Source organism: Ailuropoda melanoleuca, chromosome 7 (genome assembly GCF_002007445.2).
Source record: "Ailuropoda melanoleuca isolate Jingjing chromosome 7, ASM200744v2, whole genome shotgun sequence".
NCBI classification, from domain to species: Eukaryota; Metazoa; Chordata; class Mammalia; order Carnivora; family Ursidae; genus Ailuropoda; species Ailuropoda melanoleuca.
Window position 1 is genome coordinate 97,721,295 of NC_048224.1, and position 25,615 is coordinate 97,746,909.

The following is a 25,615-nucleotide window of genomic DNA, read 5'->3' on the forward strand; positions in this document are numbered from 1 at the left end:
ATACATTGCAAAGATGATATTCCTCCAATAATTTTTATGTTCTCCTTATTAGCTATAGATATCCTGCATATCTCGGGTTAGCACTCTAATCTGCTATCATGACCTTTGTCTGTCTGGTAGAAGGACATAGGTAAGAGGCACAGGTGATGAGTAAATGGGAGAAGCAACATATTCATTTCCATATTTGTGTGGTTTACATTAGTTTTTCCCAAACTGGGGAGTAATCTTTTTGAGGATGGAGGAAGACCCTTGTGCCTAGCACAATGTCTTGCTTGTAATAAGCATTGGCTAATATGTTCAGTTAGTGTGTTTAGTAAATAAATAATGATAACAATTTTTATCTTTGTTGAAGATTCAGGATATTGTACCCAAATCTATAAGGAGAAGGACAATAATCCAAAGTTCCTTTGAGGTTGTAAATGCGTTCCTAACATTCAGTCTTTCTGGGTTTACTTTCATTTACCTTACTATATGTGTCAACCTGTCGTCTTCATTTTCTTTCTTTCTTTCTTTTTTTTTCTTTTTTAGGGGGGTGGAGGGACAGAGGGAGAAGGAGAGAGGAAATCCCAAGCAGGCCTCATGCCCAATGCAGAGCCTAGTGTGGGGCTTGATCTCACATCCCTGATATCATGACCTGAGCCAAAATCAAGAGTCCAATGCTTAACCGACTGAGCCACCCACGTGTCCCAATTCATTGTCAAATCAATCACATCCCTGTATCCACACTTGGACTTACATTTTCTATAATATATTACATGAATTTTGCGTAAGTAAATATTCATTTCCACATTTTAAGTCAAGTTTATTCCTTCTATATTTCTGTAGAGTTCATAAAATTGTCCTTGATTATTCTCCCTTATTCTCTAGTCTCTTAAAGTTTTAGGTTTTCTTACTATTTTCTTGCCATTAATATATTTGTCAAATACATAATTGTAGGGGCACCTGGGTGGCTCAGTTGGTTAAGCATCTGCCTTTGGCTTAGGTCATGATCCCAGGGTCCTGATCAGAGCCCAGCATCCATTAGGCTCCCTGCTCAGCTGGGAGCCTGCTTCTCCCTCTGCCCCTCCCCACAGCTCATGTTCTCTCTCTCTCTCACTCACTTTCTCTCTCTCAAATAAATAAAATCGTCTAAAAATTATAAAAATAAAAAATATGTATTTGTGTAATTTTCTGTATTTTTCTCTTTATGAGGAGTAACTTTATCTTTAAAATTGTGTTTATTTTTTTCTCACAGTGCATGCAGGGAAAATCATAAATCTTGATAATTCAAATGAATATATTAGTTTTGATTGACTTCATGTTTAGCTGAGATTTCATCTCAGAGGTTTTTTTATTTTAATTTTTGGTATTGTCTTTATAACACTTTGGTTAACTTTGATGAAAGTAAAATTAAAGTATATGTTTTAAGGGAAACATTTGAAGGAAAAGTTGGATTTTGTTTTCAGTAGGATTTTGAATATTTTTTCCATTCATGATTCCTGTTTTTTCCTCTAATCCCCTAATCAATTTTTTTCTAGTTATTCTATCTCTTAGCTTCTTCAACTGCAAAATGAGAGGGTTAGACTACATTATCTCTAAATTTCCGTGGTCTAACAATTTAAATCAAAGTCCTGGTCTTCATGAGATTTCCAAATGAAAAAGGATATGTGAATTCATTGTAAGGAAAAAGGGGGAAAAAGTTAAAGGGCTTAAAAAATGGATAAGTATATTAGATTGCTTTGAGCATATGGGCCTTCAGTCTAAAACAGTATCAGTTTTATGGATTTTTGTTGTGTAGTAAAGATGTTGATTCAGTGAATTTGATGCAAGCATGAGTGAAAACACTGCTAAGACAATTTCATGGCACACTAGTTAATTCCAAAAGCAATACTAATAGCTACTTTTTGTGGAGTACTTCATTTGTGTGAAATATTTTGCATGAATTAATTTATTTGATTTTCAAAATTTCATGAGGAGATAGAGCAAGTTCATCATTTCCATGCAGATGAGTCTTAGGAGGGGCAATTTTTTGGAAGAGAGGACAAATGACTTGTCTTGAATCTAGGACTGCATATGATACTGTTTTTACATCTGCTATATGTTTATTTAGCCTGCGTTTGAAACTTCCACTAGTAAGTACTAGATACTAGTAAATTATTCATTTACACAAGATAAACTGAGGCATAAGATATGTTGAATGACTTCTTTCATCCAAAAGTGATGTTAAACCTCAAGACCTATGTATTTCTTGACTATAAGTACCCATTTCACCTGCCCCTAGTTCCTGGATCTTGGTCAGAATTGCCTGCAACAGACATATCACTATTTTTTGATATGCACACAACACTTGAAATTATATTCACATCTTATATTGTCCATTTGACATTTTGTTGCCTTTTTTCTTAAATTTTTAGTATGACTCTTCTGCCTGTGGAGATGTTTAGTGCAACTACAAGCAAAATATTGCAAATGGGTAAAATATTCTTCATGAGGTCAACGTCATGTTGGAATAGCTACCACATGGGCACACAATAATGTTTGTTAAATTGAATAGAATTGACAGTCATAAATATGAAATAAACTGGGTAAATTAGTGCCCTTTATAATTCCATCTGCATCATAAAACCCAACATTAGAAAGGGGACTATGGCTCCAATGCTTTCATTGCTCATTTAATGTTTCATAAATGAGTTCCTCATGCTTATCAAATTTGTAAAATAGGCTTGAAAGCCAATTATGAAAATTGTGAATTTTCTGGTCTCTCACATGTGGATTTTTAATTTCTATGGTATCACAAGTTTATAGCTTTAGTGTATAGCTTTATCAACTATAAATTATTTACCTGCTGTATTCCATACTGTAATATCTCTCATTCATATTCCCCAGTTTAAGGCCCAACCTTTCCCTTGAATTATCACTACTACCTTGTCGTGAGTCTCAATAATCTTTTTTCAACAGAAGCTTCACACATGGCCAAAATTATCTTTTTTTTTTTTTTTAAGATTTTATTTATTTGAGAGACAGAGAGAGCCAGCAAGAGAGGGAACGCAAGCAGGGGGAGTGGGAGAGGAAGAAGCAGGCTCCCAGCGAGCAGGGAGCCCAATGTGGGGCTCGATCCCAGAACTCTGGGATCACGCCCTGAGCTGAAGGCAGACACTTAATGACTGAGCCACCCAGGCGCCCCCAAAATTATCTTTTTAAAACACAAATTCCCTGGGATAGAATTGCAACCTCCAAGTTTGATAATGAGTCCGTTCATTATTTGCAGTACACCTACAGTTCCAAGCTCCTATTCATTCTCTTCATCCCTTTGGCCACAAATATGATTCTTCAGTCATGACATGCTCACTTTCGCCTGCGTGCTTGTACATTATTTCCTCTTCCTTGAATGCCCTTCTCTCTCCTCTGCCAAATTCCCCTGGCTAAATTTTTCAATTAGACATCACCTCTTTTGAGAGGTCCCAAATTAGAAATCAGCCCCTTTGGGAAGCCTTCTCCAATACTTTCTAAGACTGGGTTAGGTCCTATTCACTTGACATCCTGGGAGTAGGCATTTATCCCACACAGTGTTTTGAGATTGATGGGTTTTCTTATTAGCCTTTTGCACCATAATCTAAAGTCTTTAAGGGTCAAAGACTCAGTCTTGTTCTCAGGTAAGTCCCTGGTAATTAAGAGTACTAAAATAATACGAATGGAATGAATGACTGTTGTTTTTTTTAATCATCCCAGTATTCTTACTTCTTGACATTAGTGGGTTAAGGCTTAAAGTTAATCCAATTTCGTTCTATACCCATAAAGGAATACGTTCCCAATTTAGGGGTTTGTCAGAGAAAAAAAATGCTACCATTTTAAAAACAATTTTATACAATGACTACATTTAGAAAATTATTATAGACTATATGTGTGTATGTATATATTGATCTGAAAAATATGTATTATCTTTTATCAGATGTAGAGACAACTAGAAAAGATATTACAGGGGGTCTTTTTTCTGAGAGATGACCAATTTAAAAATAATTTTTTTCCTGCTCTGAGTCTATTTGCATGACTGTCATTTCTCTACCTTTTAATAAAGATTTATTTATAATTCACACTGTGAAGGCACATGGTGAGGCAGAGATTCACAAGTCAGCAAAATTGCTTTCACAAGAAAGCAGTAATTGACTGCTTTCTTGACATGAGCAAATCTACCTAGAGGGAAGAAGATGCTTAGATATCTATGTCTCTGGCCTCTGTAAGCTGAGACTGCCCAGTGTGGAGCTGAAAAGCACCATATGTTCAGTACTGTCTTTCCTTACATTCCCCATGGTCTATTGAAGGTCAGGACCCCAAAGAATCTTCACTTCTCCAAGGAGAGATTAGAACCTGAGTCTCCATTGACTCAGGAGAGGATTGCATAGTTCCTTCTTTTACAATTGTTAATTGAGACATTTTCTGGGAGCACAAATTGGAATCCTTAAGACGTATCTTACTGAAATAAGGTCAACTTCATACCATCCCTAATATTGCTTCAGTGATGTTTTTCATAGCAAGATTATGCCCGTTGTTTTCATAAAACACATGCAGAACACCCGAAACACGACGGATTTGGATATTATTTTCATTATACTCGTACTACTAAAATTGTTTTAAAAGAAGGATCTATTTTTTTTTCCTTTTTAACCACCATTGATAGAAGCATAATTGCCAAGACAGCTTTTTTTTTTTTAAATAGGGTCAGGGAATCTACTCTGAAGACTCAAGTAACCGTAAATTGTTTTCCCCCTGTAGCTGAAATTGCTACGTTGCTTTTAAATTTCCCAATCCAAATTAATGAACAGTTTTCTCTGTAGTATAAGAATGGCTTTGGCAGTGCAAAGATCAGAGCAATCTCTTCTTCATTAAACTGGGCAAACAGGATTCGCTGGTTCTCAAACTGTTAAATGGATATTAGGGTTTTTAATGAATGGAACATTTATTTTTGTGCCAGCTCAACTAACAACATTGACATGATTAGCATACATTTTGGCAACTGTTCTAGCACAAGGTGTTAGTAAAAAGGGGCTTTTATCTTTGAGCTTAATTTACTTTAACTTTCCTTGTTATAAATGCTTTTAATGTGAATGAGATGCTTTTGTAAAAGAAATCCTGGCACAAGAAGTTATTCAGAAATATGTCTTTTTATTAAAGTTTTAGGCATTTCTCATGCTAGAGACGAAGCCTATACCCCAAAACACATGAACTTTCTTCAAATTTAGAAATAAATTGGAATATTTTGTTACTTATGGTGAAATCACTGCACTTAGGAGGATTTTTTTAAATTAATGGTGCTACGTATTTCATATGTAGTTCCTTCCTTTAAAAAAGGAAAGAGGATACAAAAATGACTGGTAGGGGATGGTTTCCTCCAGTGCTCTACATCAGTTATGAATGAAAAGTTTTGGGGGTTAAATGATCTTAGTTTCTTAGCTCAGGTGCCTCTCATACAAAAGGAATTTCCAATAAAAATATATTTCCTTTTTGTAACAAACAGTACTGCCTCCCACACTTATTTTATTTATTCAAATTGTCAAACCAAAGAAAACAAGAAAAATGAGTTAATACAAATTCAAAAGGTCCTGGGTGTTTGCATTCAAAAAAATTTTTTTGCAGTGTATTTTTAAAATGTATTGAGCTATTGTAACACAGCTAACAAGGGATTTGTCAGAAGTATGTAGTAAAATGAATGTTTATAGTTGATACTAAGCCAAAAATTAATATGCATGTGTACATGCATGGGTATAAATTTTCATCCGAACACCTGTCAAACATTTAGGAGTACTCTCTATTATATTGATATATGTCTCTATCTACACACATATTCAATGATTTACCCAATGTTTAATTGAGTAATAATTAGTTTAATATAAACTTTAGCAAACAGAATATTTACACTTTAGCCACATTTACCTCTAAAAGCAAACAAATACCAGTAACAGGCACTTCAGTGAAAGAACACGCCCATGTTCAAGTATAAATGGTAAAAATGAGAAAGAAATTATGAAAATATATACCTTTAATTTGCAGACATATAAACATGTTTGGTACAGTACAGACACATGAGGCTGAAAAAAGTAGAATGATCCAGCTTAAGCTAACACATTCCTTGTTTACGCGGATATTTTGCTATAGCTCTCATATAAAATGAAATTCCCAGCTCAACAGGATGAAGTGAAAGAGATCAATCACTAAGGAACCAGCTCGCTTCATTGCAAAGGATTCAGTAAAAGCTATCAAAGAAATCTGCTGCTGGGCTTACAAATAAACTCTTGGACCTAATCCAAAGCCAAAGAAAGGATGCCAGAAATGGTAGCCAACAAACCCAAACAACAACAAAAAGATAAGTATAACTTTTATAGAAAGGGCCCAACTAAAACAACCGGTAGTGTACACGAGCTTCTAGAATAATTCCATTTTAATATGATTTTTATTTTCTCAGGTGATAAATGAGTTCAAGCACATACAAACCTAATATATAACCCAAGTATGAAGTACTACTGACAAGTGGTCAAAGCACCAAAATGTTGTGAACACCTACGAAGCGACTAAGGATTGAAACAGGTCTTTGCTCCTGGCTGTTTTCCTTGGACACAATTTCCAGTTACAATGTCTGTAAGGGAGAATATACACATTTCCCCTGCCGTAATAGCAAGTGCAGTGGTAAAGGGAACAGAAAGCATCTGAGTACACACAAAGTGAAATACTGTTCAGCAGGTCAACTCTGTAGCACATGGCCATGTTTTCACCCTTGCTGAAAAGAAATAGCGCTTCTTTGTAATGCCTTCGCTTTCAAACTACGCATGATGTACTTGTGAGGTAATAAACATTCTGTTTACAAATGCATTTCTTTTTTTTCATAACATACATTGAAGTGCGGTGAAATTCAATTTATTTCAATTTCATATCTCTTAAATGTTAAAAACAATATATTTAAAATATACTCTCTCATTAATTTCATGTACAACTGTCCTGTACAATACGTCAAAACAGTTCCCTGCAAAGGAGCAGCTGATGCCCTCTTGTGGTTAATGGACTTTTTAGACCAAAAAATGCAATGTACCATTTTCTTACCTTATTCCCAGCTTCTATCAATCTGCTTGGTGAATGAAAGCTGCAAATCATGTCCAAGCTTTTTTATAACAGTTCTATAGCTGTTAGTACTGATTTTCATTAAAAAATGCTGTACACATTTTATAACCTCTGATTTTGAATTTAAAAACCTGTAAACAGCTTATTTACAATATAGTACAAGTTATAAATTAGTCATCCTTCGTTGGAACTGTCGTCTACACACTCTCGTTTAGGTGATGAAGTCAGCTAAAACAGCTCTGTTATTCCACAATGAAATATCAAATATTAGAAATAGCCATTGGTTTCTTTTCTCTCATATGCAAGTCAATTTTTCCTTTGAGTGGAATTTGTACTTCCAAATTTTCGTCTTCCCTGTGATGCTTTTTCCCCCTCCTTAAACAGATGTATATGCCCATCCCTGTTACAAGTGTGATAGAGCCCAAGCTTATCACAGACAGAGCTACTAGAGTGGGCACACAGGACACAGGCTCGACTTTCCTATGAGTCGGTTCTATTGAGATCTGTGGTTCTTTCTCCTCTATATTGATTTCTGGTTCCTTTCTTAAAAGACTCTCAATGTAGCTCTCGTTACTGACAGTGTCATTGACAAACAGGTTCACCATGACTGTGGAATGGAGAGGTTCAGGATAACCATGGTCACTCACTTTCACCAGTAAACGATGGAGTCCATAGTCTGTCTGCAGCAATGCCTCTTCCAAAGTAATGTTGCCAGTTTTAGGGTCAATCCTAAAGGACTCAGGCCTAGGACCTCTTCTTCCTATGATGCTGTAAGCTATGACGGCGTTCATGCCTGTGTCTTTGTCAACAGCATAGACCTCTGTAACAGGGGAACCGGGGAGAGTAGAAGGCAGTACCAACAGGTAGGACATGTTGGACTGAGGAAATAAAACCAGAGGAGGGTTGTCATTGATATCTAGAAGGAGAATTGTGATTTTTGCAGTCGAAGAGAGGGCAGGCTCACCCCCATCAACAGCTTCGACCCACAAAGTGTAGGAGCTTTGCTGCTCTCTGTCCAAAGAGACTTTAGCTCTTAACATGCCCTTTCCTGTGTCTATGACAAAAATATCACTCTGGTTCACCACTGAGAGGGCAACCCATCCATTTCGTCCAGCATCGGCATCTGTGACACTAATGACCCCAATTTCACCATATCCTGGAAAGTTTTCTGGCACAAAAAAGCTGAAGTCTTTGTTGATGAACCTAGGGCTGTTGTCATTTTTATCCAGCACGGTGAGAGCCACAGTGGCTACTGATTCTCTGGGTGGCTTTCCAGAGTCAACAGCTCTGACTGTGTACCTGTACTTTTCTTTCTCTTCTCGGTCCAGCTGAGTGGAAACTGTCAGAATTCCTGTGACACGGTCTAAGGAAAAATACGAGGGGGCATCAGGTCCCAGGAAATAGGAAACCTGGCCTCTCTCTCCACTGTCAGCATCCGTCGCGTACAGCTTAGTTAAAAAGGCATTGGGTGCGTTGTTTTCTTCAATGGTTAGTTCCAGCAAGGGTTGCAGGAAAACGGGAGCATTGTCATTGTCATCTAAAAGTTGCACTTTAATAATTTTTTTGACATGGAATCCCTCAGAGTTCCATGCCACCACCACTATTTCATAGAACTGCTGTAGCTCATAGTCCATTGGTTTTGTGGTTTCCAGCAAATATTCGTTATTGTACGGTTTGTACGGTGATAATCTAAATGGTCCTTCACTGTCCAGGTAGCAGTTCACCTTGTATTTACCTTCTGGATCTCTTATGGTGAAGAATGCAATTGGAGTGTTAATGGGTTCCAGTTCTTTCAGGTAAACAATACCATCTACCTCATTTGCTATATAACGAGGAACAATTTCAGGTGGTCTGAAAATGACTTTGATAATGGTCACCAGGGCCGTGGTCACAGCAGGGATGCAGCCTGGCCCGTTAGCAAGGATGGTGAGCTTGTGCGTTTGCAGAACACTTCCCCCAATCTTACTGAAAAGTTTGATGACTCCCGTGGTTTCGTCCAGATGGAATAAATCCTTGGATGCTTGTGGAACTTTCTGGCTGTAAGCGTAGGTGATCTGAGCATTGGTTCCCAAGTCTCTGTCCACAGCCTGGACAGCTGCAACCGGTGTGCCCACTGTAGCATTCCCAAACACAGTGACATTGATTTGTGAGTCTGCGAAGAGAGGGCAATTGTCATTAATGTCAGTTATGCCGATGGTGAGGGTGGCGCTGCCCAGCAGTGGTGGAGACCCACCGTCCTCCGCTATGATGATGCTCACATACTGGTCCTGGGTCTCCCTATCCAACAGTCCCATGACAATTAGGTAGGGAGTGCGCTCCCCATTCTCATTCTCCTCCACGTCCAGGGTGAACATGCGATGGTAGTCCAGTAAGCGGTAGGTCTGCACCCCATTAGTGCCTATATCTGGGTCCATGGCAGGATGCTCTATGGCGAGCCGGGTGTTTATAGGTGCATTTTCTGGGACCCAAACCGAGATTTGGGAAACGGGGAACTGCGGGGCATTGTCATTGATGTCCCGGATAGCGATTTTCACCTTCACAAACCTAAAGTATTCCTGAGGCAGGACCAGTACATCCAAAAGCAAAAGACAAGAATCAGAGGAAGGGGAGGAGGCGATGGAAATGCTGCCGCCCCAGGCGGCTCCTCCACCTCCTTCAAGACACAGGGCCTCCCGGTCGATCTCCTGGGCAGAAGTGTGCAGCTCGCCGGAGCGGTTGTCCAGGGTCACGTACTGGCCGCTAAGTCCCCGGGAGGCCAGGCTGAAGGAGAGAGGGGGGTTCCGCTCAGCGACGGTGCGCTCTGGCAGCTGCGACAGCTGGTCCTGCCTCCCAGCGGCGCGGGGCACCAGCCGTAGGTCCTCGGCCAGGCTGCCGATGAGCACCCCCGCGGGCAGTCCCTCGTTCAGGCTGTACAGAAGCTCCGTGGCCCGGCTGTAACTCGCGAGGCAGTTGAAGGGTCCCACGAAGAGGAAAAACAGAAACAGATGCTGAAAGTGGGGGGAGGGGAGAAGGCTCATTACACACCCGCGGGAACACGGAGACTGGAGTCAGAAACCACGGCCACAAGGTCATATTTGCCCCCATCCCCATTACCAAAGGCAAACCCTCCTAGTCAGAGAGGGAGGAAGAGGAAACTTGCTGCGAAGAAGAGATCTATGGGGCAACATTGTCGCCAAAACTTAATTTTTCTGTTCACTTTCTACGCTCCCCCTCCTTTCCTCCCCTCCACATCAGCGCCCTTATTCAGTTAATAATCGGAATCCCAAGCCATAAAGCATCCCTGGAAACACACGCCAGAGTGGAGAGCACTCAACGCAGGACTGCGCAACGCCGCAGGGAAACCACCGGGGTAGGTTACGGAGAGGGAGGAGGTTCGTAGTGGAGAGGACTGAGCGATGATGGGCAATTCATCCATTTATTTCCCATTGAAATGTTTCTATCACTAAGGTCCCCGGAACGCGAAATGTGTCACATCTCTTATTATGAGAATACCACCAACAACAATATCAATAATAATAATAATATGGAAAACATAGTGACATTTTCCCTTCGGACCCCCCCCCCATTAAATAAACACTTTAGGTCAGGGAAGTGATTTTCATTTTAGCTCTCATCTAGTGTCAAATCCAAAGGATCTGGATCTCCACTTCCTATTAAGCCCTCCCTAATCCCCCTCCCCTAAGGAAAAAGAAGTAAACGCGGAAAATGCTTACGCAAAAACAATTTCTCAATTACAGTGGACAGTCCTAGCAGGTGCTGACAGCGGGAAAGAATCTCCGCACCCCAGTATATCAAGCGGATCGAGCCCCCCCCCCATCTGCCTACATTTCTATTTCAGAAACTTACTCTCCCGACCCACGGACTTGCCTATTCCTTGCTAAAATGAAGACATCCTATCCCAAACTCCCTTTCTCTCCCCCCAACCTTCCCGTAAAGTTTGGATTAAGGGAAAAGGTTTTAAAAACCATCAGGAGTAGGAACTGCCTCACAGCACTGCAACTTGTCGGGGCTGCAGGGCTCCTGGACCCAACCCTTACCGGCAGGTTTCTGTGGATGGTGCTGCTCCTGGGACGACTTAGACGCCCCATATCCGGGCGCGGGTGCCAGGTCGCCGGGCGCCAGCTCACTGCCAGGGCCCGCGAGCTGCGCGCATTCCCTCTGCCGCGCATTCCCAGGGAGGCTGCAGTCAGCGCGCTCCTGACGGGAGGGCGGCAGAAGACACTCCCTCTCTGTTCATGCAAATCGCTGGGGGAACTTCAGCCAATAGTCACTGGCTCGTCAATTAAGGACCGGAGCAAAAGGGGCAGAAAGGCGCGGGGCAGAAGGGCACGGTCATGATTTCCTGCCCGGGACGCAGCTAAGTCCAGACCCCGCCGGAGGAGCCGGAACCGGGGACTTGCCTCTGAAGACTGCGACGAGGCGCCACCCGGTCGGGCACCGGAGCGCGTGCCCACCAGCCTCCCTCCTCGCCGCACCAGTCAGAACCCAAGTGCACAGGTTGCGAGCGCGAGAGGGAGATTAGAATCAAGGAACGAGCCTGCGCGTATATCTGAATCTCGAGAGAGAGGAAGTGGCGCTACAAAGCAGCCACGGGCGCGATCCCCAAACGCTCGCTTTGCCACCCGTTCTTCGGAGAGACTTGCATCCAGCAGTGTGTGCACAGAGAAAGAAAAGACACTCTTCTCCGCGGAGGGAAGGAATTTCAAACTCTTTTTAAGGTGGTTTGAGCCGGAAAAGCAAATCTGTGAATTCGGTGAGAGTTTTGACCTGCTCTCACGTTGACTCTTGGCTGCTGGTGGTGGCAAGCGTCTGCTAGTTTCCTAGCTGGAGGCGCAAGGGTCTCTGGGTGTCTGCCTTGTGGTCTTACTTCAGAGGCAGTTGTGGCTTCTGGCCAAGGGAAAGAGCCAAGTGGGAAAGTGGAAACAATTGTGTGGTAACTAACGCAAGTAGTTCTGCCTGCTGGCAATTTTAACATACTTCTCGAAGGGGGGCATTTTCTTTTTTCACTCACTGAAGCCTAGGTTAAAAAATTGGTTACTTTTCAAATTACCGCTTTTTTCTTTCTCTTGGAATGCTTACTGGGAAAGTGGCCTTTCAGAAAGGAATTCTGGAGGGGTGTGGTGCAAAAATGCTTGGCTGTTTCCTCTGACTCTCCCACTAAATGGCCATGTGACCTGTTTCTTCATTTATAAAACCAGGGCTGCTGAGAGACTCCCATGCATTAAGTCTGTGAAACACTTTTTGATCTGCAGGGTGCCATATAAATAATGGAAAAGACCAGTGGCCTTTCCCTGAGTAGACATTTCTCTTCATCACTGGGTTTCCAGGTAGCCTCTGCACTGCCCTGGACATAAAATCCTCCCCACTGCATATTTAGTGACTGAGCCCAGAATAGAAAAATCTTCCTCTTGGGTCAGAGAAAGATCTGACATCCTGTGCTTTCCATAGGAACCTTTGGAAATTTTCCTCTTCTACCTTGTACTCACTAGAATCTAAATTGGTTGGCTGAACTAATTGTTTGGCTCCTTCCTATTTTCTCTTCATCTCTGCTAATTCTAGAGACATGGAGTCCTAAATATTGACAACATACTACATCAAAACACCTGGTGTGTGTCTAACAGTTGCTCGTTGTGCAAATGGGACCATACACAGAACACACAAACAAAACTCCCTGTAATACGTATCTGGCATATGATACAGATCTGATTTATAAAATTAGCGCCTTTGAAATCTTGAGAATGAAACTGGAGTGCTGGCAAAGAGGTGAGCGCACGGAGGAACATGTACCCGTGGGTATGAAGCCATTATCAGCTGATAAAGCACAGTCAGGGAAGGATGATATGTCTCCCCTTTAGCTGCTAATTCTGCCCTCCAGCTGAACTTTTACCATAATTGGTAAATATTTACGGAGGGATTTGTAGTTGAAACATGTTCAACTCCAAAAGTCAGTACCAAGCTGCTTCTGAAATGTGTTTAATTTATGTCTTCGCCCAATACCGACAGCTTCTGGAAGTTTGGGGCACATGGCCAGAAGCAGGCAATAGGTTGGCCGTGAGAGTACATGCAGGCTGGACCCACAGTCTGAATGAATTTTACATTTGTACAGACAGCAACCGTGATAGATGGTATATCCCCTCACAGTTCATGCCCTCTCCCATAGGTTACAATCACTCACCTTTTATTTTCGTGAAAATACAGGAATCTCTTTCCTTAATTTGTCCTTTGTTTACAATGACACTACACAGGAGCTGTCATTTATGGAGACAATCCAGTTGAAGTGACATCGCCTCTTTATAATTATTTTGTTGACTGTCTTTAATTTTCCCTGGACTCTTAAGCTCTTTCTTTCTCTACTCTGCAGCGGATACTTTTGGCGCAGATGCACCATTTTCGAGTGTCCCCATACCACCTCCCAGCAGAGTTTTGGTTCTGACCATACCACCCAGCTGATCTCTATGGAAAAGGTTAGTGCTTCTCCTCCCCTTCATTAAGTAGGCAAGAAATTAAATCTTAATATTCGAGAATACGTAGATTTAGCATTAATTTTTCTAGAGTGTTTCTAAAAAGCATGACCATATGAAATATAATGTAAGTTGAAACACAGAAGTTAAACATTCTGTAGATAACGTTTGGAATGACAGCGATAACTCCCATTGCTTTGTGACTGCAAAGGCCCTGGATGGAAGTTTATCATCAAAACTGGAAGGACTTGGCACAGTTTGAGGTAAAACCTTCATGTCACAATCCAAACTGTTAACTGAGCTACTTGTTACTATCTTTTCTTTTTGAAGATCTAAGCAGAGGTTTCATACAGGGTTACACTGTAATTGGGCCTCAGGAAAAAAAAAAAAGGCCAAATACCCTTCTTTCTTCTCCTGTGCCTTCATCTTGGGTACAGTGAAAACATTCCCAAACTCCTAGTCCTTATGATGTGAGCCCTGTGACCTACCATCTGCTGTCACATATTTCTTTCTAAAGATGACCTAGAGAGCTTCTGTGCCATTCCTCCCTTGAAAATAATACTTATGAACATCTCAGATGTCTCAGTTGCCCTGGGCCTGCTTCCCAGGTGTTTTGTAAAAATTGATCTGGAAGAATAGTTAGATTATATGCCTCCCAAGCCTACTTTTTCCATAGACAAGGAAAAACAATTTGATACGATAGATGGTACACTGAGCAGAGCCAGGATATTTGGATTCTCTTCTCTAGGTTGCTGCTACGTTACTGTGTGACTTTAGGTAAGTAATCACACCTCTCTGTTTCAAATTTCCTATAAATACACCCATACATACTACATGGACTTATATGCATTAAATGGCTTTCCTAATGTCTGTCATTAACAGACACTGAGTAATGATACACAGGTTACTTTGATAATTATTTACTGCATGATATCACTGAAGGTTAATAATAATTTGTATTTACTGCAAGGCTTCCCTCCTTGTAGTCTTATCTCTTTATAAAGTGTGAGCATGCTTGTAAGTGTCTCTCAGGATACCATCTTCAAATTTCGTACATGTATCAAACATGCCCTAAAGCTTTAAAAATCTTTGAAGTGCTGTGTTTACCAGGCAACTTCTATAATTGAGCAATTTAAAGTATTTTAATAACAGTATGGCATCCTCAGGTTTCATGTAATTAATACATACACAGATACTTGAACCTATTTTGAATCATAGTTCTATAAATGTTTTAATTAATTGAAGATTGTAAAGTATAAATTTAGAATATGGCCTTATTTTAAAATTACTCCATTTTTGCTTGTTAATATATGAAATTAGCAATCCCTCTAGATGGCTTAGATGTATGTGTATATATTTATGATGCATGTATTATATATGTAAATGTAAATAATAGAAAATATAGGACTATAATATATAATATAATTATAAATATGTAATTAATGTTTCTATATATAACATATTTTTTAAAAATATATTCTTTTGTAAATATAAATTATATGTTTATACACATTACATAATATATATAAGAAATGTATGTGTGTATACACACACACACACATTCTTCTTCTGATCCAACAATCAAGACCGAGAGATGATCATATCTATAAAACCATTACAGTACTTGAAAATAATAATATCAACCATTTATTGTCAGTTATGTTTTAAACATGCTAACTGGGTGCTTTATGTGTTTTTTTCTGCTTACTCTTCCTAAGTTTTATAATGTAGGTATTATTATTTCAGTTTTACAGCCATAAGTTACGTGCTTACCAGTATCCGTGGCCCCGATCCGTGGCCTCCAAACCACATGCTCTTTCTACACTGGGACACCCTTCTCACCTGAATGGATGGATGTAGGGCCTATATACGTTTCAATGTATTTCAAGCCAACAAACATTTATTACTCATCTACAGCAGGAAAAACACTGGAGGCATAGATTTGCTATATGATGACTTTTTGAAACAAAAACTTCTTTAGTCAATTACTTTGTTCTAGACAGATATACGTACAGAAACACAAACTCCTCTGTTTGGCCAGCTTCGCTCTTCTTATGACTTATGGACTTAGAATATATTATGTGTGTAGATTTATTGTGTGTACTTGAAAGTCCTGAAAAGTTCTAAGTAATTTTATGGATTGCCTCGTTACCCTCATTTTATATATTAGTTGAGAGCAAGAGAAGTGGTACATAACTAATTCAAATCTTAAGAACACTCCTACTTCTTGGAGTAGATTTCAGCCTCGGGATTGGATCTGATGTTAGAGGATAACTTAGGAAAAGAACAGTTATTTTCTTATCATCTATGACTTCCAAAAGCCTTGATCTTAAGCGTTGCCATAAGTCCCAGTTAGTTACTTTATATTATTTTATTTTTCCAATTTACAAATATGTTTAAGAAACAGTACTGCAGGGACGCCTGGGTGGCTCAGTTGGTTTAGCATCTGGCTTTGGCTGGGGTCATGATCTCGGGGTCTAAGGATTGAGTCCAATGTTGGGCTCCCTGCTCAGTGGGAAGCCTGCTTCTCCCTCTGCCTGCCACTCCCCCTTGCTTGTGCTCTCTCTCTCTCTCCCCCCGACAAATCAATAAAATCTTAAAAAAAAAAAGAAAGAAACAGTACTGCAGGAGCTCCCCCTTATTTGCAGGGCAGACATTCCAAGACCTCCAGGGATGCCTGAAAGCCCATGTTGTACTGAACGCTGTTTTTCCTATACATACAGACCTATGAGAAAGCTTAATTTATAAGTGAGGTATAGTAAGAGAAGAACAATAACTAACAATAAAGTAGAACAATTTTAACAATACACTGTAATAAAAGTTATGTGAATGTGGCCTTTCTCTCTCTCTCAAAACATCTTACTGCACTGTATACTCACCCTTCTCGTGATGACGTGAGATGAGGTGATGACATGAGGTGAAGGGAACGGCACGTGCACTGTGACTAGCATCAGGCTACTATTGACCTTCTGACAACATGTCAGAAGGAGGATCACTTGCTTCTAGACCACAGTTGTCTGTGGGTAACTAAAACCCCTGGAAGCAAAACTGAGGAAAACGTGGGTGGGGTGGGGGTGACTGTAATTTCGGTAAATCGCTGTTCAAGTATATCAAACTTAATTAAAAAAAAAAAAGGCTACATTGCATTTTCCGTACACAACTCAGAGATTATGAGGCTATTAGAAAATTAGCGTATTGGTTCTTTTGCTAAAAAAGATGTATAATTTGCTTTAGTAAATAAGTATACTATTTATACTAGTTGTACAAAAGGACACAATTAAGATAATTTACTATAATACAAACTTGTGTTCTAGAACGTTTAACACTGAACTGTGCAATTTATGTGACTTTAGTCTATACTAACCAGTACGTTCTCTTTGTTTTAGAAAACTGTGTGTAAATGGATCTCACATTTCTCCTCTTTCCACACATATTCCAATAGAAAGGGTAGAGGAGGGTAGAACAGTTCAGTAAGGTAGAACAGTTCTTTTATTTTCAGAACTTAATTAGCTTCACTTTAACAGGGATAAGTATAGCTGGGCAAAGTCATCAGAAAACCCCAGGCCTAATTTTAGCTCACATTTTCAACTTTCTCTCCTGATCCTCAAAATAAATTTTAAAAGTCATTTCCAACTCATTTAAATTTCACATTCTTTCTTCTCACTTCTGGCAGAGGTGATAATGAGCAGTGAAATCATCAAAAGAAAGGTAGTAGGATTGAGGAGGAGACAAAATGAAAGGCGTGGAAAATCCACAAAGTGGATCAGCAGTCTCTGAATAATGAACAGTTAACTGAATGCAGTTTATTGATGACACAAACGCCCGACTTCCTGGAGTCAGACCCTGGAAGACTTGAAAGAAGGGAGAGGTATGGGCTGTGAGAGGATAAAGTAATCACAGGCCCTGTAAATTAGCATAGAAATTAGGTCAGGGGCAAAACAAATCCACTGAAGGAGAGAAATCATTTTCCGTTTTATTGTATGGGGCACTGATCCCATGCCCTGTGTTCTTCAGACGCGAGTTCTCCACTCACAAGCTGAAGTGTCACATTCGGTAAAGCTTCATGACAATTTGTGCTCAGGTAGTGTTTTTACACAGATGGACAGATTTTTTGCCTTGCTTTATAACATCTCTTTTTATCTGACTCTTTGAATCTAAGGTAGGATTGTTAAAACCTGCGTGCCGTTCTGATCTCAGTGCGTGTGTATATGAAAGTGTGGAACTAATATTACAGGGTCAACGAAAGGCTCCTTCAGTGACGTAAAAAGTCAACATCTTCATGGTGTAGAACTCTGATCACTAGCTTCTGCTTTCTGGGTATCTTTTTAGGAAGAGGGGAGAGATTGCTGACCTCAATTTCATTTACTGCTAACAGCTACCAATTACTGAGCGCGTAACTTTTGCCAGGTGCACGGGGAGCATTAGCTCTGATCTTCACAAGGACCCTGCAAGTTAATGATGACCCCATTTTAAAGATAAAGAATCTGGGAATTTCAGAGGGTATGTAGGTTGCCTGAGGTTGCACAGCTGGGAAGTGGCCAACCCAGGATTGAACAAGAAAAATTTGAGGTAGTTTATTGTGATGTTGGTGAATCTTTCTCCTATATATTCCCTGAAATAAGCACACATACTTAATATTGTATATGTGTACGTTATAAACAATGCGTAGAGTGTGATAGCAACAGAATCATTACAAAATACCAAACTTGTAGAAAAGTTGAACAATTATTGACAAAATGTAAATGTCATATCTATGAAATAACACATATTTCCTTTTCTTTATTTGGACTATCAAGAAAAGGAAGTAGATTTTATAAATGAATTTTCATTAATGTTTTGGAGTAATATGCCAATAAGACATTTATTTAGTGAAAGTAATATGCTTCTTGATAATGAAATCATAAATATCCTAAAGGCTATCTAATTCTTAATTATAGGTATTTAAATCTGATCAAGTTGGTATCAACTTTATTTAAAATACAATATTTATAAATATAGTTTTTCTCCTCTTTATGGATAAATTCTCCATTAATTAGATTTTAATGAAGCATCACTAATAATAATTAGCTTTTAATGACAAAATTGTATTATTAACCTTATTTTAAATATTTCTATGTGCCTTTAGGATTTAAAATAAGACAAATGTAGAGAAGGTGACTATTACTAGATTAATATTTGTCCTTACCCAGAATTTAGATTTTGTGCTATTTAACACTCACAAAGGAGAAAACAAAGCTGTAAAGAAGAAAAGCATAAAAAGAAGGAAAAAAACACATCAATTTGTGTGGGAAGCAAACTTTTTCTATGGTATTTTTCTATAAATGGAAAGGTTTAAAAATGCCTCGAATATGCCATAAGCATGACATATATTCTCTATAGAAGCAATTTTTTTAAATTCTAAATGAGGAAATATATGACGTGTTTTCTTGAAACAACAACAACAAAAAATTGCCACTTCCATATTCTGTCTGATACATTTAAGAAAACAACACCCAAATCTATTAGAGTCCTGTCAGAGCTTGTTAAACAATTAAGTAATGATTGTAAAAGGCATGTGACACACAACCTGTACTAGTCATAAAGCTGAGAGACCTAAGATGGCCTTGCTAGCTGCGAGTGTGAATATTTTAGCATGTTTGTGGTATTTCTGGATCGAGATTGATTAACAGGTGCCATCTCCACATACCATATACATGTAAGAGAAACTCTTCTCGGCTAGACATGGAGGGATCCTTGGAACCTGCATCACTGTCAGTCTGGCTCTCTGAGGCCAGTGATATCACAGCCTACGATTAACCTCTTACTAGTCATCAAAGCAGCAGTGACTTTTTTTTTGTAAAAGGACAGATTTTCACTTCCACTTCCTGTTAATCAAATAATATTAGCTATCTTGAGTCACCTTTATATTTCCCTCCCCCCACCCCCGATAGATTTTGGCAAGTAGACAACGTATTCCTTAGACATCATCAGATGCTGAAGGATAGCAGAAACAAGATAGAAAGTGCTAGACTCTTTCTATCATTGCTTTTGCCTATTTATAGCCCACATTCCTTAACTTTACATGCTCATTGTCCCTTTTCCTGACTCTGTGACGCTACACTTAAGTATGTTTTATATCTAATACCTCTGACCTGCATGGATTTCCTCTTCTCACCGTTTTAACTATAGGTTTCTCCAAAGATTCTATTTCCTTCTAGTCATTCACTGGGGAGCCCTTCCATTATAATTCTAGTCATCTCTTTCTGTATTTAGGCTTCCCAATGCCCCTAAATTCTACACATCCAAAATTTTTCCTGTCACCAGAAGTCATCTGCAGTTGAAAATGCCTTTCTCTCAGGTGACACTGAAGTTCCTCCCTCAGGATTACTTGCTCCTTCTTATTCAAAGTGGCCCATTCTGGGTCAAATAATGTAACATGTCATAGTGCTTCTAGCACAGAACAGAAATATCCATGCTTATAAACATACCAATTACTGAAGGGTGGTTATAAATACTATGAAACTAATAACTACTCTTGCCGTTTGTTGAGGGAAGGCAGACTGAGGTGCCCAGTTTTGTTGTCACCTATCAGTACACACAGACCTGACTGTTGCTGAAACATAGCAGGTACAGAGTGTGAAGAAGTCCCACAGCGGTACAGAGTGTTGTTCCCTGGGGAAAGTCAGCAGCCTACCTCACAAGAGGCCCCAGAGAGCTGAATTAGAGCGGCAAGGAAGTAATAACAGCCACCACTGAACTAGCTACACAGTTGAGCCTGGATCAAGACAGGGGTTAGGGGGCTGACCCTCCATGCCATCAGAAATCCACATGTAACTTTTCACTCCCCCAAAACTTAACTAATGGCCTTGCCAGTTAGCATAAAAAATCTACTAACACACATTTTGTATGTGTATTACATACTGTATTCTTACAATAAAGTAAGAGAAAATAAAATGTCATTAAGAAAATCATAAGAGAAAATGCATTTTATACTCTACTGTATTTATTGAAAAAATCTGCATATAAGTGGACCTATGCTGTTCAAACCTGTGATGTTTAAGGGTCAGCTGTATATGCATATGTGCATATTTACATATATAGACACACACATTTATATGTGTATGTGTGCGTGTGTGTTGTACATAAATTCTCACAGTAACCCTATCAAATAGGAATTATTGTTTCCAATTTAAAAATGGGGACATTACAGCTTAAAGCTTTATGTACATTATCCAAGATCATACAGCCACATTTAAAGAATTTTTCTTTTATTTTTAAGTAATCTCTACACCCAATATGGGGCTTGAACTTACGACCCCGAGATCAAGAGTTGCATGCATGCTCTAATGACTGAACCAGCCAGGGACTCCCCCACAGCCATATTAAAAACCTTCCAAGCATTACCGTAAATCAGGGACTATATATTACTAGGCTATATAGTTGCACAGGCTGAAAAATCTAATTTTGGGAAGGAGGGGAGACAGAGTATTTTAAAATCTCAGGCTTAACTCATATTGACCCAGCCTGACTATATGTCCCAATTTCCTAAGTCTGTTTTAGCCTATTGTCTTGGGGCATCGATAATACCCTCTTTCACTCTAAAATACTGTAGTTTAGATAATGAAATATAAGACTGACTTAAGTGAGCCATATTTACAAGATTGGTGCAGAAACTTGATGTGCAATGAAAATATAACTGTTCACAAAGACGTTCATACTTCTGTGACATGGTCACTTCATTCTTTTCTGAAACAGATCTGAGTGGGAAGCAAAAGAACTAGGAGAATCAAACCATAAAATGAATCAAATGTGTATTCATGGCAGGCTGAGTCTAGGACTGTGCAGCCAACGGAAATGGGATACTCACAGCCATTTGGCTTCAGTTCCAGGTCACGCACGGCTCAGTAGTTCGATGCCTACGTCTTCTGGGATGCTCCTTTTGTTGTTTCCAAAGCTGGTTGGTCTCTTTGCTAATGAACACATGCTTTAAAAAAAATAAATAAATACCTTACTCAGGGTACAACGGGAAACCTGATGTCTGGGAACCATTCTATTTTCATTAGTGAGTAGTTTTGTGCTTCTGCTCTGATTGTATGATTGGCTAGAGGGCGTTTTTCCTTATGGCCAAGGTACAGAAGGGCATGTCTCTGTAGCCTGTAGGAGGGACAAGGAGACCGCATTGTGCCTTTGAGCTTAGACTTTGCGGTCAGACAGACCTGGCTTCCATTCCCCCCATTCTCCAAGTTACCAGTGGTATACCTTTGAGTTTTACTTAGAATTTTGAAGACTCCATTTTTCCATTTGATAAAAATGGTTGAAAGTTATCCGCACTTGCCATTTGCCAGGCACTGTCACAGGAACATTACCCATATTAAAGCATTTAACCTTCATGCCAATCTTATAAGCAGGGGACTGTTAACTGTTGCTATTTTAGTAGGCGGTATAAAGAGGCTCGGTAACTTGCCCAAGATCTCACAGCCAGTGGTGCAGGAGCTGAGATTGGGAACGAGGCAGTGTGCCTCCAGAACCTGCCTCCCCGACCTCCCGGACTTCGTCCGGTAATACTGGAGTGAGAGTTCTTACCTACTAGTGGTACGTATTTAAATGAGGAGGTGCATTGAAAGCATGCCATGGTGCCTGGCACGGAGTAAGGCTCGATCAGTGCTAACTGTAAACATTGTAGTTCCAGGCACTTCTTTTCCTCTCCTTCCCAGCCTCCATTTTCACTCAAATTAGACCACAGTTCTCTTTATCTCCCACACCACATAATTACTGCTGTTTCTATACCTCTTTCTTCAATTAGGGAGACCTACATTGTCTGCTTCGCTTTTTCAAAACATGCTTATTCTTCACAGTCCAGCGCATGGGACTTTTATCATCCTACTTTTTGGTGTCTTCATCCACATCAGTTTTGATTCCTAAGAGTTTTATTGTAATTAGATTGTTGGAATAAGTAGTTTATATTGTTTTTGGACAGAACAGAATTTACTCATATAGGTTTGCCATGTAGATATACACATTTCACTTATTTCAGTATTTCATATTAATATCTTTTCAGTGAGGCATCCTTTATCCACAATTTTGCAAATATTTATGATTATTTAGTATGTTACTAAGTGTTGGTTATGTGTTTTATTTTTTTTTAAATGTTATTTATGTATTTGTCAGAGACAGAGAGAGCACAAGCAGGGAGAGCTGCAGGCAGAGGGAGAAGCAGGCTCCTGGAGCCTGATGCGGGGCTCCATCCCAGGACCCTGGGATCATGACCTGAGCTGAAGGCAGATGCTTAACCAACTGAGCCACCAAGATGCCCCTGGATGTGTGTTTTAAATGGGATGTAAAATGTAAGGTTTTCTGGTATATTTCAGTAAATATATCTCAAGAATTGTTTGATACTTTGTAATGGCACTTGTAGCATACGAGGGCACTCATTTGTCTACGGTGATATCACTACTAGATAACATATATATTTTTTATCTATTTCCAATATGATAGTTCCAAATAGCATGTATTGTTGTTTTTATTGGAATGGTAATAATTTGAGAGAACAGAAAATTTCTTTTATGTTTTTCATTGTGGGGGGGAATTGGTAGTTTTTCTTATTGCTTTATAGATTTTATTATACAATAGGGGTCATGTTGCCATTTTTTTTCTTTCAAATGTTTGGTAAATTTCTTAAGTGTTTGCTCTGTCTTGACTTGTATTTCCCCAATTAAATGATAAGCTCTGTATATACCACGGTTCACACACACAGCAAATAGTTAATGTTCAACTAATTTTAAATTCCGAAAGCACTAATCGCTTAGATTTTAATTATTTATTAGATATTTTAAAATGTCTTTAAGTTTCACTAGCAGCACAGATAATAAATTTCTAAACACAGGAGACTGCCTGTTTATGCAGTACTTGCACAGCACTATTTATTTAATTTTAATGAATATAATAATGTGTATTAACATTAATGTACTTTGACTATAATATGTATTATGTAGTACTCTAATGTGAGCATACACGGTGTAATTAATATTCCTTTACCAGAGTTAAAGTGTAATGTGGCTAACTTTGTCTATTGAAGGAATATGAAATTCTTTCCTTCCAAATTCAATATAGGAAATGTCATATTCCCATTTTCATCTCTGCTGGATGGGACCTCCTAGCATCCAGAGATGGTTGGTCCCGTGAGATCTGCTAATCCATTTGTTCCTTTCCTTGGTCAATAAATTCTTCCCTAGAGTTCAGCAAAATGACAATAATGTAAAGATACTTTGCTCCTCCAGGGAGAATGTTTCCTTTTTTTCTTTGCTTTGATACACTGTTCTTTTCGTTTTTGGCTCCAGTTTAAAACATGAAGGAGAGCAGTAAATGACCAACTGAGTGAAAATGAAAACTTAAGAGTTGCTACCCTAGTAGAGTAAATGCCTTTGGGTAAGGAGTGACTCTCTTTTATTCTTCCTGTGGTCTATGGTATATTTTTCTTATCTGCAAAATACAGAAAATAATACTTTTCTCTCATGTCGTGCAGATTAACTAAAACTGTGTCTATAAAGAGCTTAAATTTCTGAAGCAAAAAAGAAAAAAAGGTCCTTTTTTCACTCTTAGGGTTCAAGTAGTCTTCCACCCCAAATCTTGACAAATAAAGCTATCGTCAGAGCATTACAGAAGAATCCTGCAGTAATCTTTTGTACTGCAGTGTCCTTAGGAAACAAGTTAGCACTGTTTAGGGATACTTACGTATGTAAAAGAAACTGTACTTTTTTTTTTTAAGAAGGGAATTATGAATATACAATCCAGACTAGTAGTTATATCTGAGAGCAAGGCAGGGGATGGCATAGAAAAGGAACAAAGATTGAATAATCATGGGTTTTGATCTAGTTAAGTTGGATGGTGGGTTAATTTATTATCATTTTTATTCAGAATTTATTTATATGTGACCTATTCTTTTGTTTGTGTCAAGTATTATGCAATGTAAACATTACATAGTAATTATAGCACATGTGCACTTTTATAAACTAAATCTCAACTTTTTGCTAAAATTTTTTCTAGAAACTATAAGAAATTTTATGTAAGAATGAATTAGTTTTTTTCCCAAAAGGAAAAAATATTACTTGGGGATAAATTAACATTCAGTGGATTGGTATCAAAGAACTTCAAGATCTAGGTATATACAAAAGTGAGTAATATTCAGACTGCTGGAAGCAGAGGGATCAAATGATTATAATATCCTATCACATGAGGAGCACTCGTAAAGTGTTAATGGAAGCACACAAAAGAAATCCCCATTAAGTCTCAGGGAGTCAAAGGCATTTAAAAATTAAAAATGTAACAAAAGGAATTTACTAGACAGGAAAAGAAGTAGAGTAAACAGCATGGTCAAAGATGCTCAGGAATACTAAAGCAAAACATTTTGGGGAGAGCAAGTTGCCCAGTGAGTGTGACATTTGGAGGCCATGAAGCCGAGTGGTGGGGATATGTTAATAGAGAGGAAAATCAGGGTATGAGGAGTGTGCCCTCCATATTAATACATTTGGATGATAATTGGTAAAGAATTGGGAAAATTTCTAGATGACTATGATTTCTGTCTTTGATAACTGGGGGCATATTTTATGGGGAAAGAAGACAAATAATCTATTAAATTTGTTAGGTTTTGTATTCCTTGTTTGAGAAAGAATGATAAGCAAGAGTACTTAGACATGCAGGCCAATTTCTGGGGAGAGGTGAGACTTAGAGATGTAATTATATTTTTTAAAAATCAGCTTAGAAGTAACAGGTGAACCATAGACTGGATAAAAACATCTTGGGATAATGGTGAGGGAAATGAGAGAGTCAAAGGCAGAAATCTGGATTATAATAATCAAGAGGCTGCCATAAGAGGCTGAGAAAGAGAAATCAGATTGGTGGGGAATCATTTCAGTAGGGAATAAGGGTACTCTTAATAGAGTGCTTGGGTGTTAGACACTGTATTGAGCCCTTTACACATTTTATTTCATGCCATCCTCCCCACACTCTTTAAAGTAATGTGTTATGTTCCTAATTTTAAAAATGAGTTGAATGAAGCAGAGAACAGTTAAATTTGCTTAATGCCACACATA

The 25,615-nt window shown here is 39.0% G+C and overlaps 2 protein-coding genes across 2 annotated transcripts in view; one reads left to right on the plus strand and one right to left on the minus strand.

The window, feature by feature from the left end:
- Positions 1–5,583: 5,583 nt before the first annotated feature.
- Positions 5,584–11,471, minus strand: PCDH20 (protocadherin 20). The gene is made up of 2 exons (XM_002916449.4): positions 11,124–11,471; positions 5,584–10,073 (listed from the first exon to the last, which is right to left on the minus strand). The coding sequence occupies exons 1-2, from the start codon at positions 11,253–11,255 to the stop codon at positions 7,347–7,349; spliced, it is 2,859 nt and encodes a 952-aa protein (XP_002916495.2). The 5' UTR covers positions 11,256–11,471; the 3' UTR covers positions 5,584–7,346.
- Positions 11,322–25,615, plus strand: part of LOC117802944 — an 86,119-nt gene continuing 71,825 nt past the window's right edge. The window contains exons 1-3 of the mRNA XM_034663797.1: positions 11,322–11,352; positions 11,444–11,804; positions 13,448–13,550. Of these exons, the coding sequence (XP_034519688.1) occupies positions 11,322–11,352; positions 11,444–11,804; positions 13,448–13,550 (495 nt within the window). The remainder of the gene's footprint in view (positions 11,353–11,443; positions 11,805–13,447; positions 13,551–25,615) is intronic.